General features: G+C 45.3%; 1 protein-coding gene across 2 annotated transcripts in view; it reads left to right on the top strand.

The window, feature by feature from the left end:
* Nucleotides 1-12656: 12656 nt before the first annotated feature.
* Nucleotides 12657-19744, top strand: part of LOC138783926 (vasoactive intestinal polypeptide receptor-like) — a 159916-nt gene continuing 152828 nt past the window's right edge. For both annotated transcript variants that reach the window (XM_069959258.1, XM_069959257.1), the window contains exon 1: nucleotides 12657-12881. In XM_069959258.1, coding sequence (XP_069815359.1) covers nucleotides 12831-12881 — 51 coding nt within the window. In that variant the 5' untranslated portion in view covers nucleotides 12657-12830. The remainder of the gene's footprint in view (nucleotides 12882-19744) is intronic.

The following is a 19744-nucleotide window of genomic DNA, read 5'->3' as shown; positions in this document are numbered from 1 at the left end:
TCAGTCGATAACCGAAGAGTCTAAGTCGTCGCCTGTGACAATGGATTTCTTTAAAGTATGTTTACGCAAACACTTATACAGCACAGTATGGCTAAGAGCCGGCTCTATACACAATAGTAGTGTGTACATTCTTTCTATGGACTGTAATATATCTTGTTCACATAGTGATCCTGTTACCTTTCAGTCATGTGACATGTAATGTAACTTATTGTTTCGGATTCTGCTTGGTAAATGAGGCAAGCAGCCGGTGTGTTGGTAACCTGCGTAGGAGAATTGGACAAAACTGTCCATGGACTGTGCGGTATCCACATAGTGGTATCACCTGGCAACTAGTAATACCAGAATAGTAGTAACATCAACACAGAATTACACCTGCCACTGCCATTAATATAGTCCTAATAACATAGCAGAGGTCTAAAGGGGCCAGTCAATCAGTCATCATTAGCTGCGGAATCTGTTGGCGCTATATAAATAAAAATTATTATTATTATTATTATTATTATTATTATTATTATTATTATTGTTGTTGTGCTGGAACATAGAACAAGCTCAGTCATAGAGCGTCAGAAGACATCGTCTATGTAGCGAATCTACGAACCCAAAGTGTAATGAAAAATAATATAGTGATATCAATCACAGATATGCAAAACTGAATACAGTACCTGCAAAGCTGTGAGGACCACAAGATGGTGCACAGTCATGTTGTACATGGTGCAATAGGGAAGTATATTCCCCACAGCATTTCCCAATGTCTCTAAATGTGGTCACTGCAAGAAAACCACAGAAAAAAATACCATACACCATGTTAATAGACTTTTAGTAAGACTATAGTGAGACAGATGGGGTATTAATGCGAGGTCCGTGGAGTTACTAAGTGAATAGCCCCATGTGACTTACAATAATGTTAAGTAATCCCATGTGTCTCACATTACTGCTACTGATAGGAGGTACATGAGGCTAATAAAACATAACACTCTGGGGGGCCACTAATGGGAGACAAATCTGTAAGAGAGGGAGGAAGGAAGAAGAGGAAAGAAAGAGAGAAGAGAAGAGGGAGAGAGGGAAACGTGAAGAGAAGGTCGAAGAGGAGGGAGGAGGAAGAGAAAAGAGAAGGTGGGACATAGGGACAGGGCCGTATTTACCACTAGGCACCCGTGGTTCAGTGCCTAGGGCAGCACCTTGCAGGGGGGCAGCACCAGGGAGCAGAGGGACAAAAGAAACTAATTTTTTATTTTTTATTTTTTTTAGTTTCCCTCCTCCCGTTCAGACTTGCCAGTAAATCTGGTGTCTTTTCGAGGGGGGTGGGGGGTATGGTGGTATTGATCAGGTCTGGTATCGCCAATAGGCGCGTGAAAATAAGGCGTCTTCAGGTTTAGTGCCTAGGGCAGCAGCAGCTGTTAATACAGCCCTGCATAGGGAGGAAGAAGAGAGAAGAGAAGTGGGAGAGAGGGAAAAGGAAGAGGGAGAAGAGAAGGTGAAAGAGGAGGGAAGAGAGAAGAGAAGGTGGGACAGAGGCAGGAGGAAGAGAGAAGAGATGGTGGAAAAGAGGAAGGAGGAAGAGGGAAGGAAGAGAGAAGAGAAGGTGGAAGAGGAGGGAGGAGGAAGAGAGAAGAGATGGTGGGACAGAGAGAGAAGGAAGAGAGAAGAGATGGTGGAAAAGGGAGGTGGGAGAGGGAAGGAAGAGAGAAGAGAAGGTGGAAGAGGAGGGAGGAGGAAGAGGGAAGAGAGAAGAGAAGGTGGGACAGAGGGAGAAGAAAGAGAGAAGAGATGGTGGAAAAGAGGAAGGAGGGAAGGAAGAGAGAAGAGAAGGTGGAAGAGGAAGGAGGAGGAAGAGAGAAGAGATGGTTGGACAGAAGGAGAAGGAAGAGAGAAGAGATGGTGGGACAGAGGGAGAAGGAAGAGAGAAGAGATGGTGGAAAAGAGGAAGGAGGAAGAGGGAAGGAAGAGAGAAGAGAAGGTGGAAGAGGAGGGAGGAGGAAGAGAGAAGAGATGGTGGAAAAGAGGGAGGAGGAAGAGGGAAGGAAGAAAGAAGAGAAGGTGGAAGAGGAGGGAGGAGGAAGAGGGAAGAGAGAAGAGAAGGTGAGACAGAGGGAGAAGGAAGAGAGAAGAGAAGGTGGAAAAGGGAGGAAGAAGAGAGAAGAGAAGGTGGGAGGAGGGAGAGAGAAAGGGGGAAAGCTAAGGAAGAAAGGAAAAAAGGGTGGATAGAAGGAGATAAAAGGGGAGATAGGGAGGAGGAAGAGGAAAGAAAGAGAGAAGATAGAGAACAGGCAGACGGCCCTCTTCACAGTCCACGCTGCTCTAGACTAGCCCTCCTTATGTGCCAGCTACTAATATAACCCCCCCCTCTCATTTTGCTACCTTTAGCCCACTAGCTTTGGTGCTCAAAACTGGCCAATCCCCTGTCACCTAGCAATTCCTCAACCTACCCCCATCTTGGGCTCCCTTCATTGCCCTTCAGTCCTTTACAGGGTCTACTGGGGTGATGGAAAAAGTAGGAAGAAGACTGAACAAGAGATTGAGAGAAAGAAGAAAAAAAAGGAACAGAAGGCAGAAGAGAGGGAGGAACAGAGAGGCGGTGAGATGAAGGTAAATATTCTGATCCCTTCAAATCTAAAGAAAGGGAAGAGAAGAGATAGAGGGAGTTAAGGAAGAATGAAGTGAGGGAATATATATATAGTCTTCTTGTAAGAATTAACCAGAATAGGAGAAGAGGGGTAAAACTTGGAAGGAGGGGGAAGATGAGGGGGATTGTCACACATATCGGGATCATTCAACATTAAATAGACTGTCAGTAGGTTTATGGTGTCCTATCTCAGGGTAGCATAAAGTAGTGACAGAGAAGCTGAACATTGTTCTGTGCAGCTGATTCAGAGATTTCCTCCTGAATAACATGGACAATATGTAGTTCTCCATTATGTGCATGAGCTCAGAAGTCCTGGATATTCATGAGAAAGAGAAAACTCCGCCCACGAGCTGCTGATTGGCAGTTATCTATCCATGCTTTATATAGACAGTCACCTGTCAATCAGCAGCTGGAGGGTGGGGAAGGGGTGCGGCAAGAATCCTATTCTCCTGCATATTAGGAGAACGGCTGAAAAGAATGATGAAAATAATACACCAATCTGTTTAGCATTAAAATCACTGCTTTATGCTGCCCTCATTTAAGGCAGCATAAACCTAGTGACAGATTCCCTTTAAAGATGAGAAGAGAGGAGAAGTAGACGGGGATGAGACAGAGCGATTCTTCATATATTAGAATTAGTCCAAAAAAAGGAGAGAGGCAGAGAAGGAGAGATAGAGGAGGAGGAGGAGGGGGGACAGCGCTTCTGCTGTTGCTGGTGTTTGCTCAGCGCCCGTCAGGTTTCTTAGTTCATCATCATTATTGTACAATATAATTACACTATTTGGACAGGTTGACAGTAGAGATAACTCACTGGTTATATCACACGCCACAATTAATAGTAACCCCATAGAGTAGAATACACACAGCGTATCACAGAGACAGAGTCCAAGGACAACAGCCCTCAGTATCCGGCCAGTCAGATCAGGAAGTAAAAAGCAATTAGAAGAAATAAAAAGGCAAACAAGGCATCGACACTGTGGCCGCCATCCAGGGGGAACGCCGCACCGCCATTTATATTCAACAGAGGCATCCGCAGCTGGGGGGACAATAATCCGTGTCCAGTGGGATAGGATAAGAATATCAATAATCATCATATAATAACAATTCTACTATTACTAAAAGTGATACCCAAACTAAGGTCATATCCATAATAACAATCCTACAAATAATACTATCAGTGCTGATACTACTATATAGTAATAATATTCCCTACACAAAATATATAACTAACAATACAATAGTAATAATGGGGGAGATTTATCAAACATAGTGTAAAGTGAAACTGGCTCAGTTGCCCCTAGCAACCAATCAGATTCCACCTTTCATTTTCCAAAGAGTCTGTGAGGAATGAAAGGTGGAATCTGATTGGTTGCTAGGGGCAACTGAGCCAGTTTCACTTTACACCATGTTTGATAAATCTCCCCCATGGTGTAAAGTGAAACTGGCTCAGTCGCCCCTAGCAACCAATCAGATTCCACTTTTCACTCCTCACAGACTCTAGAAAATGAAAGGTGGAATCTGATTGGTTGCTAGGGGCAACTGAGCCAGTTTCACTTTACACCATGTTGGATAAATCTTCCCCAATGACTCTATTAATCAATACAACTGCAATGAATCTGCAAAATAAGCTGCAACAAGTGTTCAGCTCCCCTACAGCACCCCCGCAGGGGACATTAGGCATTACACAGATTTGCACAGTGCTGGGTAGGAGGAGAGAGGAAGCGCTATGCCTTTCTATGACGCCTGGATGACTCTGTGATCACATTATAGCTCCATAGTTACTTATTACGACTTTTCTTCCTCAGATATGGAATGACAGAGCCAAGGGAGGAGAAGACAAAACAAATCTACTTTTCGGCTTAAATGAGGTAGTAATGTTCCTTATCTGGCCCATTCCTATTGATCTGACGCTCGTCCGGTGACTCACTAGTTTCCTATATGATATTTCTGGTGTCAGACTAATAAGCGTAGTTCCGTTTTTCCATGTCACCCGTGTAATTTATGCCGGCTTTTCTGTAGGCTGATTGTATATTACACAGATCTATACGCCATGTACAGTACAGGACTGATGGATATTGGGGGTCATAAATCACCGTCACCGGACACACAAGACGTTACCTGCCCTGGGCAGAGACATTGCTCACCAGCAGAAACCCTCAGGGCTGCCGTCAAGGAAACCAAAGAGGGAAGAAAAAAAAGGGTTAATAGTGAGAAGAGAAAAACGTCATCAATATACCGCAATGCTCCATGTATTAGGGGGTCTACATCTGCCGGGAAGAAGAGGGGATGTATAACTCAGATCTTCATGGGATTAACAGATCAGATTTGAGACTAATTATAAATATATATATAGTTGGGGTATCATGTTTTATGAACTATCAGTCACCATAGGTGTGTTGTACTCTTCAGTTTGGGTCGGCAATGTCCACCAACAACAACATGCATTTTTGAGGGGAGAGACCACCAAGAAATACTTTATATGGTAAGCTATTAAATGTACAGAATATAAACTTAAAGGGAACCTATCACCATGACAATGCTATCTGATCTATCCCCATCATGTTATAGAGCAAGAAGAGCTGAGCAGATTGATATATATCTTTGTGGGAAAAGATTTAATATAACTCGTCACATGTTGATTGCAATCCTTGCTCATTTTATGTTAAGGAGTCCAGTGGGTGGAGTCACTCAATAGACTGGACTCTTGGAAACATCAGAGATTTCAATCATCAAAATACAAGTTATACTGAATCTTTTCCAATAAAGATAGATATCAATCCGCTCGGCAAATCCTGCTTTATAACATGATGCCGATAGCTTAAGTAGCATTTTTGTGATGACAGGTTCCCTTTAAGAATGGTACTGAGAACTCCTGGTATGGAAAGAGGGGGGACATTATCACTTTAAATATCCACTGTGCTCATTCCTACCTCATCCCCAGAAGAAGCCATAGGCGAAACGTACGTCAGGTTCACTCCCTGACCTCTGATTTATCCTTTTTTTCTTGTGTATGTTTTGTTTTTTGGTACTTGCACTTTCTATATATCCATACCAAGCTTTGCTGGTTGAGCCATTCGGCTGTATTACATTAATCCCATATGTCGGTATTTGTAAGCATGCACTCACACTTTCCTTTACAGCCGGGACTTCATTTGCTATGTGCAATCACATGGTATTTTATATATACTTAATATATCCATTTTTCTTTATATTCAGTATATGGCTCTATAGTTTTATGGTCGGCTGAATATGGCTCTATAGTATTATGGCCGGCTTCTATATATCCATAGATTTCCCTCACTAGTATTGTTTGTCAGAGGTGAGCTCCGCCTTTTATTCCTTTATTCTCTGCTGTGATTGAGGCTTTATTTGTGGATTGTACTCATTCCTTATCATCATTTTTTATATTTTTCTGTTTACCCTGCAGGGTCTTTTTGTTTTTTGTTTTTTTTTATATCAATAAAATTTGTGACCTTATTCCCTATACGTTTCTGTTGTTTTTTGCTTTTCTATTCTTTTTCTTTAGTCTGTTAAAAAGTTTAAAAATTTTTTCAAAACTTTAAGAAATTCTAATTTTCATAATATAAAATTGTAATAAAAAAAAATGTCAGATACAGGGGTTGTGTCGTTTTGGTGTTTCTCATACATTGGTTTGGGCCAATGGGGGCAGTATTTTATTTTTATTTATTTTTTTAATTTTTAATTTTACTCTTACTAGCGTCATATATCATCTCTGGGAAACCCGCTCAAACATTCTTTGTGAACATGGAAAAGTTTTGCTAACAAAACAAAACAAAAAAAAAAAAAAAAAAAACAAGAAAAGAAATTATAAGAAATCTTTAAAAAACTAAAAAAAAATAAATAAATATATGAAGACAAAAAGTAAAGCATTTGATAAAGATAGGGCCTCATCCTAGTGCGTTCACCTACATTAGTGATACCACAGCTCTACCTTGAATTTCTGGACAGGAATACACCTTGGGTGGTAAGTTTGATGATCCTTTTTACTAAGCGATCACATAATTTTTATCTTTTGTGTTTTTTATGTTGTTAGGAATATAAAAATAAATTAAATTTTTGTCTTTTTAATAGTTTTAAGGTTTAATGTTTACAATGAAAGTTCTATAGTAGCTTCCTGTTTTTGGTTTGCAGATATCTAAGACCGGGCTATGGGTGCACATAGATAGAAATCTGCAGATTGTAAGTCCTCCCTGTTGTTAGATTGTGCAACATGTTTTGTTATGTAATGGCATCAATTGTCACACACAGCACTAACACACACAGCACTAACACACACAGCACCGACACACACAGCACTAACACACAGCACTAACACACAGCACTAACACACAAAGCACTAACACACAAAGCACTAACACACACAGCACTAACACACAGCACTAACACACACAGCACTAACACACAGCACTAACACACACAGCACTAACACACAGCACTAACACACACAGCACTAACACACACAGCACTAACACAAACAGCACTAACACACACAGAACTAACACATACAGCACTAACACACACAGCACTAACACACACAGAACTAACACACAGCACTAACACACACAACACTAACACACACAGAACTAACACATACAGCACTAACACACACAGCACTAACACACACAGAACTAACACATACAGCACTAACACACACAGCACCAACACACACAGCACTAACACACACAACACTAACACACAGCACTAACACACACAGCACTAACACACACAACACTAACACACACAGCACTAACACACACAACACTAACACACACAGCACTGACACACACAGCACTAACACACACAGCACTAACACACAGCACTAACACACACAGCACTAACACACACAACACTAACACACACAACACTAACACACACAGCACTGACACACACAGCACTAACACACACAGCACTAACACACAGCACTAACACACACAGCACTAACACACACAACACTAACACACACAACACTAACACACACAGCACTGACACACACAGCACTAACACACAGCACTAACACACACAGCATTGACACACACACAGCACTGACACACACAGCACTAACACACACAGCACTGACACACACAGCACTAACACATACAGCACTAACACACAGCACTAACACACACAGCACTAACACACACACAGCACTAACACACAGCACTAACACATACAGCACTAACACACAGCACTAACACACACAGCACTAACACACAGCACTAACACACACAGCACTGACACACACAGCACTAACACACACAGCACTAACACACAGCACTAACACACACAGCACTAACACACACAACACTAACACACACAACACTAACACACACAGCACTGACACACACAGCACTAACACACAGCACTAACACACACAGCATTGACACACACACAGCACTGACACACACAGCACTAACACACACAGCACTGACACACACAGCACAAACACATACAGCACTAACACACAGCACTAACACACACAGCACTAACACACACACAGCACTAACACACAGCACTAACACATACAGCACTAACACACAGCACTAACACACACAGCACTAACACACAGCACTAACACACACAGCACTAACACACAGCACTAACACACACAGCACTAACACACACAGCACCGACACACACAGCACTGACACACACAGCACTAACACACAGCACTAACACACACAGCACTGACACACACAGCACTAACACACACAACACTAACACACACACAGTACCAACACACACAGCACCGACACACACAGCACCAACACATACAGCACTAACACACATAGCACTGACACACACAGCACTAACACACACAGCACTAACACACACAACACTAACACACACAGCACCGACACACACAGCACCAACACATACAGCACTAACACACATAGCACCGACACACACAGCACTAACACATACAGCACTAACACACAGCACTAACACACACAGCACTAACACACACAGAACTAACACATACAGCACTAACACAAACAGCACTAACACACACAGCACCAACACACACAGCACTAACACACACAACACTAACACACACAGCACTGACACACACAGCACTAACACACACAGCACTAACACACAGCACTAACACACACAGCACTAACACACACAACACTAACACACACAACACTAACACACACAGCATTGACACACACAGCACTAACACACACAGCACTAACACATACAGTGTCCTCACTACCTCCCTGCACTCTGCTCTGATGTCTGGGAAGGGAGGAAAATCACAGACTAAATGCTAAACTTAGTTTAATGGCCTGGTCTGGGGTCTGTATTAGATTAGGGATCTGGTCTGGGGTCTGTATTAGGTTAGGGGTCTGGTCTGGGGTCTGTATTAGTTTAGGTGTCTGGACTGGGGTCTGTATTAGTTTAAGGGTCTGGGGTTTGTATTAGTTTAGGGGTCTGGTCTGGGGTCTGTATTAGTTTAGGGGTCTGGTCTGGGGTCTGTATTAGCTTAGGGGTCTGGTCTGGGGTCTGTATTAGTTTAGGGGTCTGGTCTGGGGTCTGTATTAGTTTAGGGGTCTGGTCTGGGGTCTGTATTAGTTTAAGGGTCTGGGGTTTGTATTAGTTTACGGGTCTGGGGTCTGTATTAGGTTAGAGGTCTGGTCTGGGGGCTGTTTTAGTTTAGGGGTCTGGTCTGGGGTCTGTATTAGTTTAGAGGTCTGGTCTGGGGTCTGTACTAGTTCAGGGGTCTGGTCTGGGGTCTGTATTAGTTTAGGGGTCTGGTCTGGGGTCTGTATTAGTTTAGGGGTCTGGTCTGGGGTCTGTATTAGTTTAGGGGTCTGGTCTGGGGTCTGTATTAGTTTAGGGGTCTGGTCTGGTGTCTGTATTAGTTTAGGGGTCTGCTCTGGGGTCTGTATTAGATTAGGTATCTGGTCTGGGGTCTGTATTAGTTTAAGGGTCTGGGGTTTGTATTAGTTTAGGGGTCTGGTCTGGGGTCTGTATTAGTTTAGGGGTCTGGTCTGGGTTCTGTATTAGTTTAGGGGTCTGGTCTGGGGTCTGTATTAGTTTAGGGGTCTGGTCTGGGGTCTGTATTAGTTTAGGGGTCTGGTCTGGGGTCTGTATTAGCTTAGGGGTCTGGTCTGGGGTCTGTATTAGTTTAGGGGTCTGGTCTGGGGTCTGTATTAGTTTAGGGGTCTGGTCTGGGGTCTGTATTAGTTTAAGGGTCTGGGGTTTGTATTAGTTTACGGGTCTGGGGTCTGTATTAGGTTAGAGGTCTGGTCTGGGGGCTGTTTTAGGTTAGAGGTCTGGTCTGGGGGCTGTTTTAGTTTAGGGGTCTGGTCTGGGGTCTGTATTAGTTTAGAGGTCTGGTCTGGGGTCTGTACTAGTTCAGGGGTCTGGTCTGGGGTCTGTATTAGTTTAGGGGTCTGGTCTGGGGTCTGTATTAGTTTAGGGGTCTGGTCTGGGGTCTGTATTAGTTTAGGGGTCTGGTCTGGGGTCTGTATTAGTTTAGGGATCTGCTCTGGGGTCTGTATTAGTTTAGCAGCCTGGTCTGGGGTCTGTATTAGTTTAAGGGTCTGGGGTCTGTATTAGTTTAGGGGTCTGGTCTGGGGTCTGTATTAGTTTAGGGGTCAGGTCTGGGGTCTGTATTAGTTTAGGGGTCTGGTCTGGGGTCTGTATTAGTTTAGGGGTCTGGTCTGGAGTCTGTATTAGTTTAGGTGTCTGGTCTGGGGTCTTTATTAGTTTAGGGATCTGGTCTGGGGTCTGTATTAGTTTAGGGGTCTGTTTTGGGGTTTGTATTGATTTTATACTATAACGAAGCAGGTAATTTGCACTAGGATGGGGGTGGGGTTTCCCAGGTGTACAGTCAGTAGCAGGTGAGTATTCATTACACATACAGATGTAGCTCATGGTAATATTCAGTCACATAGAGTGATCTGTCATTTTTTTGCTTTAAACTTTTATTTAGTTATGTAAGAAGAAAAAACAATGGCCACAAGTAATGTGTTATAATAAAAACATAAAACCCTCTACTTACCAATGCAGTCCACGCCACTCCATCATTGCTGCAGCCAGTCATCAGCCCCAGCAGTCCTGTGCCGCACATGGCCGAGGCCAGTGATTGGCTGCAGCAGTAATGTGGGTGCTCAGGCATTGGCATATCATTAACAGCAAACATTCCATCTACCTGAAGCCACCACTAGAGGGAGCTGATGTCTATGCAGGGGCTGTGAAGAAGACATGTCTATGTACTGCCATGTTCCTTTATTATGGAATGGAGGGAATGGATCTCTGTTCATCCTGAGCTTGCTGCTTCTTGTGCAGACTCCTGGATGGATGTGTGGAGGAGGCGGGAGATAACACGGACGCTTATCGGAGGGGAAGTGATCATGAATCTTTTATCAAGTTCTTTAAATTCAACTAATAATAAAAATGGGAAATAATCTCAGGATATTTTTGGCTCTTTTGTAGGTGGAAAATTACAGTTTTCAGCAGGTCTCTCACACCTCCATAGACTTTACAGATGTAGCAGAGCTGACTGTGCTACACAACATAATTCAGGGTTTGTGCAGATTATCAGATGTAGGAGACCCTGTATGTGAGATGTAGCAGAACTGAGTTTGTCAGCATGCTGCTGGTGGATTTCCTAGATGTAGTAGAGATGATATATAGTATGTTTCTGTGACATGTAGCAGAGCCGGGTTTGTCTGATATAGCAGAGATGTACAGGAACTCAGTTTGTGGAATAATGTAGAGCTGTATTGTTCTGGATTCTTAGAAATAGTGGAGCTGAATTTGTCAGATTTAATAGAACTGAGTCTGTAGGCTGTAGCAGAAGTGAGTTATTGAAATGTAGCAGAGCTGGATTAGTTAAATACAGCCAGGCGAAAGTAAAGTTCTTAGGTATAGAAATGGATTTGTCTGATGTAGTAGAGCCAGGGTTGTAAGATGTAGTAGAGCCGGGGTTGTAAGATGTAGCAGAGCCGGGGTTGTAAGATGTAGCAGAGCCGGGGTTGTAAGATGTAGTAGAGCCAGGGTTGTAAGATGTAGTAGAGCCAGGGTTGTAAGATGTAGCAGAGCCGGGGTTGTAAAATGTAATAGAGTCAGGGTTGTAAGATGTAGCAGAGCCGGGGTTGTAAGATGTAGTAGAGCCGGGGTTGTAAGATGTAGTAGAGCCGGGGTTGTAAGATGTAGTAGAGCTGGGGTTGTAAGATGTAGTAGAGACAGGTTTGTAAGATGTAGTAGAGCCAGGGTTGTAAGATGTAGTAGAGCCAGGGTTGTAAGATGTAGCAGAGCCGGGGTTGTAAAATGTAATAGAGCCAGGGTTGTAAGATGTAGCAGAGACGGGGTTGTAAGATGTAGTAGAGCCGGGGTTGTAAGATGTAGTAGAGCCGGGGTTGTAAGATGTAGTAGAGCTGGGGTTGTAAGATGTAGTAGAGCCGGGTTTGTAAGATGTAGTAGAGCCGGGGTTGTAAGATGTAGTAGGATTGAGTATCTAACATACAGCAGAGCTGAGTAAAGTAGGCTTGTTACCTATGATATAGCAGAGCTGAGGTTGTAGCATCAGTTAGTCTGTAGCCATAGCAGAGCTGGAATCAGAGGTGTTTGTGAAATGCAGCCGAGATGGATTTGCTGAGTCTGTAGACTGTAGTAGCTCATGAATCACAACAGTCACAGATCTAGGCTTGTTAGATATAGCAGAGCTGGAGCTGTCATATACTATGAGGTTGGGATTGTAATGAAAACACAGCTGGTTCTTTAAGATGTAGCAGAGCCGAGTATGTAAAATGCAGTGTCCCTTGGCACAGCTCATGCACATAGGTAGCCGGTCCAGCTCTGCTACATCTGTGTCAGTCATAGCTGGTGTGCAGCTCTCCTGCTCCCCTGCCGGCTCTGCTGTGCAGTGTGTAGTAGTGCCTGCTCCCCAGCCTGGCAGCCCTCCCCTTGCAGGCCGCTGATTGGCTGCACCCCTGGGCTCTCTGATTGGTCTGCTCGGCCCTGGTTGAGTTTCTTAATGAAAGTGCCGAGTGCCGGGCAGGAGAGGAGCCGCGCACTAGCGCAGAGCGTGCGGAGCAGCAGAGACCACACAGCCCGGGCTCTGCTATATCCGGACCCCATGGAGCTCTGAGGATCGCACCTGCTCTCTGCATTGGGGACATTACTGCATTTAGGAGACAGGACAGCAGAAGTCTGGACAAGTGACAACCTGACGATGGACTCCTTACTGCTGCTCCTCCTCCTCCTCCTCAGCCTCATCTCCTCTGTAAGTAGCCGCCGCCGCTGCAGAACTTCTTTATTTCACTTCATAAGGAAGTATCAGTGTGCAGATCATTCTTTATTATTATAGATACAGATGTAGCAGAGCTGAGTTTGTCACCATGCTCCCAGTGGCTTTTCACATTTCCTATCCAGTGTGTTTATATGTCTATAATTATAGATACAGATGTAGCAGAGCTGACTTTGACCACATGCATGCAGAGTCTTCTCTGGAGTGTTTATGTGTCTGTCATTATAGCTACAGATGTAGCAGAGCTGAGTTGGACAACATGCACTCTCAGTCTGGTATCTGAGCTGAGTTGGTCTGGATGTCACCATGAGGGTTTATGGGACTGTAGCAATGCTCAGACTATTCCTATGTAGCAGAGCTGGGTTTGTTAGCCTGCTTTATTAGGATTTGATAATAGATTGTAGGTGCTGAGTTTGTCATGATGATTGTTTGTCGAGATTAAGTCTTGCTGAATTTGTTGAGATGTAGTGATCTGGGGTTGGGGGAAATGACATACAGTTCTGTGTCAGAGAGCTGAGTTTGTCAGGATGATGGCTTACGATGTAGCAGTGATGAGTTTGTCATGGTGCAGAGGAATTGAGTTTGTTTATTTACACAGGGAAACGTTTACCAGTATGTAGCAGAGCTGATTGTGAAGATCCAGCGGTGTAGTTGGGATGTAGGATGACAGAGGTAGCATAGCAGAGCCTGTGTGATGTAGCAGTAATGAGTTTGTCAATGTGTATGCCATAAGTTGAAGAGGAATTGGGTTTGTCCCACTGCGCAAAGATGAATTTGCCAATATGTAGCAGAGCTGATTGTGTAGTTGGGATGTGGGATGGCAGGGGTACAGTAGCATAGCCAAGTATGTGATATAGCAGTGCTGAGCTTTTCAATGTAGTTGTTATGTAGGATGACAGAGGTATAGTAGCATAGCCGAGTATGTGTGATGTAGCAGAGCTGAATTTCCCATCTGTGATATGGCAATGTACATGACACAGTCAGCTCTGCTACATGTGATTGATCCCCAGTATGTGCATTCTGCCTCCCTCATCTGGTGGCTTCCCTGGTGGCAATGCTGGATGCCACCCAGAATGCCAGCACAGTAGGCAGCAGTAGTCTCCTAGGGCTGCAGGATCTTCCTGGCTGGCACCGCATTGCTGCCACAGGCACATCCCCTGATTTATCTGGAGCTTCTGCAGCTGTGGAACCACAAGGCTCAGCACGGCACCTGGGAGGCAGAGTATGCTCCATAACAGCTGGCACATGTTGGCATTGCAGCCTGGCACCTTGGTGGGTTTCCATGCCCAGTGGGTGGTGTGTGCACAGTCTACATGGGATTAAGTCAGTTTTCTCCATGTTTGGTGGTGCCCACTCATAGGTTGGCACCTTCCTATAGGCATCTTATTCAGCCCTGCAAACATCGTATAGATGCCAGCTGAAGATGCAGCATAGCTGGGGAGTGCTCTGTGCATCCTGAGCCCCCTGGTTCATGCATATATGTATATAGTATATATGGTGGCTGTGTGCATCCTGAGCCTCCTGGTTCATGCATATATGTATATAGTATATATGGTAGCTGTGTGCATCCTGATCCTCCTGGTTTATGTATATAGTGCATACAGTGGCTGTGTGCATCCTGAGCCTCCTGGTTCATGCATTTATGTATATAGTATATATGGTAGCTGTGTGCATCCTGAGCCTCCTGGTTTATGTATATAGTGCATACAGTGGCTGTGTGCATCCTGAGCCTCCTGGTTCGTGCATATATATGTATATAGTATATATGGTGGTTGTGTGCATCCTGATCCTCCTGGTTCATGCATATATATGTATATAGTATATCTGGTGGCTGTGTGCATCCTGAGCCTCCTGGTTCATGCATATATATGTATATAGTATATATGGTGGCTGTGTGCATCCTGAGCCTCCTGGTTCATGCATATATGTATATAGTGTATATGGTGGCTGTGTGCATCCTGAGCCTCCTGGTTCATGCATATATGTATATAGTATATATGGTGGCTGTGTGCATCCTGAGCCTCCTGGTTCATGCATATATATGTATATAGTATATATGGTGGCTGTGTGCATCCTGAGCCTCCTGGTTTATGTATATAGTGCATACAGTGGCTGTGTGCATCCTGAGCCTCCTGGTTCGTGCATATATATGTATATAGTATATATGGTGGTTGTGTGCATCCTGATCCTCCTGGTTCATGCATATATATGTATATAGTATATCTGGTGGCTGTGTGCATCCTGAGCCTCCTGGTTCATGCATATATGTATATAGTATATATGGTGGCTGGGTGCATCCTGAGCCTCCTGGTTCATGCATTTATATATATAGTATATACAGTGGCTGTATGCATCCTGAGCCTCCTGGTTCATGCATATATGTATATAGTATATGGTGGCTGTGTGCATCCTGAGCCTCCTGGTTCATGCATATATGTATATAGTATATGGTGGCTGTGTGCATCCTGAGCCTCCTGGTTCATGCAGATATATGTATATAGAGTGGCTGTGGAGTGGCAGGGACATGGGCGGCTGCAGATTAGGCCTCTGCTGCTGATGAAACGCGCTGACAGCTTTATCGTTGCGTTGTCGCCTGCTGCCTGGCACTTATCATCAGATGATCAGCAGCAATGTGTGCTGAGCCCCATAGATATGAATGGGGATGGAGCTCCCCTGCAGATAGCGCAGCATCTGCTCCAGGAAGAATCTGCTGCCAAAACAAATGCTCAAGTGTGGGGGAGACCCCGGGTTATTTCTGGCCTCCTATAGAAGGGGCTGGGGCTTCCCTTCAAGGGATTGTCCACTGTGGGGTGGGGGGTGATGGGGAATCATTCATTGTTCTTAGAGCTGTGAGATATTGGGGGTCCTCCTGCTTGGGGGGTTCCATCACATCTCATAAATACAGCTCTGTAATTGGTTGGTGATCAAGGCCACCTGTGTGTGTGTGTGTGTGTGTGTGGGGGGGGGGGGGGGGGGGGGGTCTTTCTTCCACCTTCCTCCCACACCCAGAAACTTACAGATAGGTGAATAAAGATTGTGATTCCTAATGGGGAGCAAAACTGACTTATGGAATTATTATTATTATTATTATTATTATTATTATCATCATCAGGTGCTGCTGTAGTTTGTGTGGATTATAATACATTGATACAGTCAGTCCTGTCAGATAAGCTCTGGGGTGGCATCTCTTCTCCTACTCTGCAGTCCCCCTCTTTCTCTTCTGCAGCACCTTTGTCCTCCGCAGCCTCTCTCTCCTCTTTAGCCCCTCCCTCTCTCTCCTCTGCAGCCTCCCTCTTTCTCTCCTCTGCAGCCTCCCCCTCTTTCCTCTGCAGTCTCTCTATCTCTTCTGCAGCCTTCCTCTCTCCTCTGCAGCGCCTCTCTCTCCTCTGCAGTCCCTCTCTCTCCTCTGCAGCGCCTCTCTCTTTTCTGCAGCCTTCCTCTCTCCTCTGCATCCTCCCTCTCTCTTCTGCAGTTCCTCTCTCTCCTCTGCATCCTCCCTCTCTCTTCTGCAGCCTCCCTCTCTCTTCTGCAGCCTCCCTCTCTCTTCTGCATCCTCCCTCTCTCTCCTCTGCAGCCTCCCTCTCTCTCCTCTGCAGCCTCCCTCTCTCTCCTCTGCAGCCTCCCTCTCTCTCTCTTCTGCATCCTCCCTCTCTCTCTTCTGCAGCCTCCCTCTCTCTTCTGCCTCCTCCCTCTCTCTCCTCTGCAGCCTCCCTCTCTCCTCTGCATCCTCCCTCTCTCTCCTCTGCAGCCTCCCTCTCTCTCTTCTGCATCCTCCCTCTCTCTCCCCTCTGCAGTCCCTCTCTCTCTTCTGCATCCTCCCTCTCTCTCCTCTGCATCCTCCCTCTCTCCTCTGCAGCCTCCCTCTCTCCTCTGCATCCTCCCTCTCTCTCCTCTGCAGTCCCTCTCTCTCTTCTGCATCCTCCCTCTCTCTCTTCTGCATCCTCCCTCTCTCTCCTCTGCAGTCCCTCTCTCTCTTCTGCAGCCTCCCTCTCCCCTCTGCAGCCTCCCTCTCTCCTCGGCATCCTCCCTCTCTCTCCTCTGCATCCTCCCTCTCTCTCTCTTCTGCATCCTCCCTCTCTCTCTCTTCTGCAGCCTCCCTCTCCCCTCTGCAGTCCCTCTCTCTCCTCTGCAGCCTCCCTCCCTCTCTCCTCTGCATCCTCCCTCTCTCTCTTCTGCATCCTCCCTCTCTCTCTTCTGCATCCTCCCTCTCTCTCTTCTGCATCCTCCCTCTCTCTCTTCTGCATCCTCCCTCTCTCTCTTCTGCATCCTCCCTCTCTCTCCTCTGCAGCCTCCCTCTCTCTCTCCTCTGCAGTCCCTCTCTCCTCTGCATCCTCCCTCTCTCTCCTCTGCATCCTCCCTCTCTCTCCTCTGCATCCTCCCTCTCTCTCTTCTGCATCCTCCCTCTCTCTCCTCTGCATCCTCCCTCTCTCTCTTCTGCATCCTCCCTTTCTCTCTCTTCTGCAGCCTCCCTCTCTCTCCTCTCCAGCCCTTCTCTCTCTTTTCCTGAACTCTCATGTCAGCTGAGTGATGGCTTTGGTCATCTTTGGAGAAGGAAGTATGTCAGTTGCGGCCTGCTGGGACCTTCCTCCAATATGGAGATGCGGCTATTCAGGCTCAGTGCTGTCTCTGCTTCGCTGTACGTCTTCATGTATATCAATAGGGGGCGCTCACACTGACAGAAAAAGAGAAGAGCCCAGGGAACATACTGGGTCACCATGAAGGTTTGTAGTCTGAGCAGAACTCATGAATTATCAAGCTCAGGATAGCTTCCCAGGTCGGAGGTGCACCACAAGTAGCAGCCATACCTGTAGCTGCCCAGATATAGTGTGAGGATTATTACATAGCAGCAATAACACTTACAGACAGGTTCCTCAGCCTTGAGTGTCAGGATAGTGAAGGTCGCTCTCGTAAACCGGGGTGCCAGGACTTTTATAGGCCGCCGTGCCGACACCTGCTGAGGATTTACTGTGCATAGAAGTTGTCTCTGACCTTTGGCTCTTAAACTGTTGTCAAACTATAACTGTCAGCATGCCCAAACTATAACTCCCAGCATGCCCAAACTATAACTCCCAGCATGCCCAAACTATAACTCCCAGCATGCCCAAACTATAACTGTCAGCATGCCCAAACTATAACTCCCAGCATGCCCAAACTATAACTGTCAGCATGCCCAAACTATAACTCCCAGCATGCCCAAACTATAACTCCCAGCATGCCCAAACTATAACTCCCAGCATGCCCAAACTATAACTCCCAGCATGCCCAAACTATAACTCCCAGCATGCCCAAACTATAACTCCCAGCATGCCCAAACTATAACCCCCAGCATGCCCAAACTATAACTCCCAGCATGCCCAAACTATAACTCCCAGCATGTCCAAACTATAACCCCCAGCATGCCCAAACTATAACTGTCAGCATGCCCAAACTATAACCCCCAGCATGCCCAAACTATAACTCCCAGCATGCCCAAACTATAACTGCCAGCATGCCCAAACTATAACTGTCAGCATGCCCAAACTATAACCCCCAGCATGTCCAAACTATAACCCCCAGCATGTCCAAACTATAACTTCCAGCATGCCCAAACTATAACTCCCAGCATGCCCAAACTATAACCCCCAGCATGTCCAAACTATAACTGTCAGCATGCCCAAACTATAACTCCCAGCATGCCCAAACTATAACTGTCAGCATGCCCAAACTATAACCCCCAGCATGCCCAAACTATAACTCCCAGCATGCCCAAACTATAACTGTCAGCATGCCCAAACTATAACCCCCAGCATGCCCAAACTATAACTCCCAGCATGCCCAAACTATAACTCCCAGCATGCCCAAACTATAACTCCCAGCATGCCCAAACTATAACTCCCAGCATGCCCAAACTATAACTCCCAGCATGCCCAAACTATAACTCCCAGCATGTCCAAACTATAACTGTCAGCATGCCCAAACTATAACTCCCAGCATGCCCAAACTATAACTGTCAGCATGCCCAAACTATAACTCCCAGCATGCCCAAACTATAACTCCCAGCATGCCCAAACTATAACTGTCAGCATGCCCAAACTATAACTGCCAGCATGGTCAAACTATAACTCCCAGCATGCCCAAACTATAACTGTCAGCATGCCCAAACTATAACCCCCAGCATGCCCAAACTATAACCCCCAGCATGCCCAAACTAAACTATAACACCCAACATGCCCAAACTATAACTCCCAGCATGCCCAAACTAAACTATAACTCCCATCATGCCCAAACTATAACTCCCCCCCCCAGCAGTCTTCAGAGGGCTCCTGTTATGGGACTTGGACCACTGGAGAAACCACCGGTGGACGAGAATTTCCTGATTTTGCTCACATGTGGCCACTATATGGCACTACTATTTTGGCATTATATGGCAGTATTATGTTAGCATTATATGGCACTAGTATATGGCCACTGTACAGCACATTATTTAGGCACCATATGGCACTATTATGTGGGCACTACAAAGGACTATTATCTGGTTGGTATATGGCACTATCATTTAGTCACTACATAGCACTATTTGGTCACTATCTACCACTATTATTTGGTCACTACATAGCACTATTATTTGGTCACTATCTACCACTATTATTTGATCACTACATAGCACTATTATTTGGTCACTATCTACCACTATTATTTGATCACTACATAGCACTATTATTTGGGCACGATTATGTAGGCACTATATTTTACTATTATATGGCCACTGTAAGACACTATTATATGGGCACTTTAAAAGCACTATTATTTGTTCTCTATATGGAACTATTATTTGGACACGATATGGCACTGTTATGTGG

This window comes from Dendropsophus ebraccatus, chromosome 2 (genome assembly GCF_027789765.1).
Source record: "Dendropsophus ebraccatus isolate aDenEbr1 chromosome 2, aDenEbr1.pat, whole genome shotgun sequence".
Classification (NCBI taxonomy): Eukaryota; Metazoa; Chordata; class Amphibia; order Anura; family Hylidae; genus Dendropsophus; species Dendropsophus ebraccatus.
Note: the sequence above shows the minus strand (reverse complement) of the source record. Positions and strands in the feature narration are given on the sequence as shown.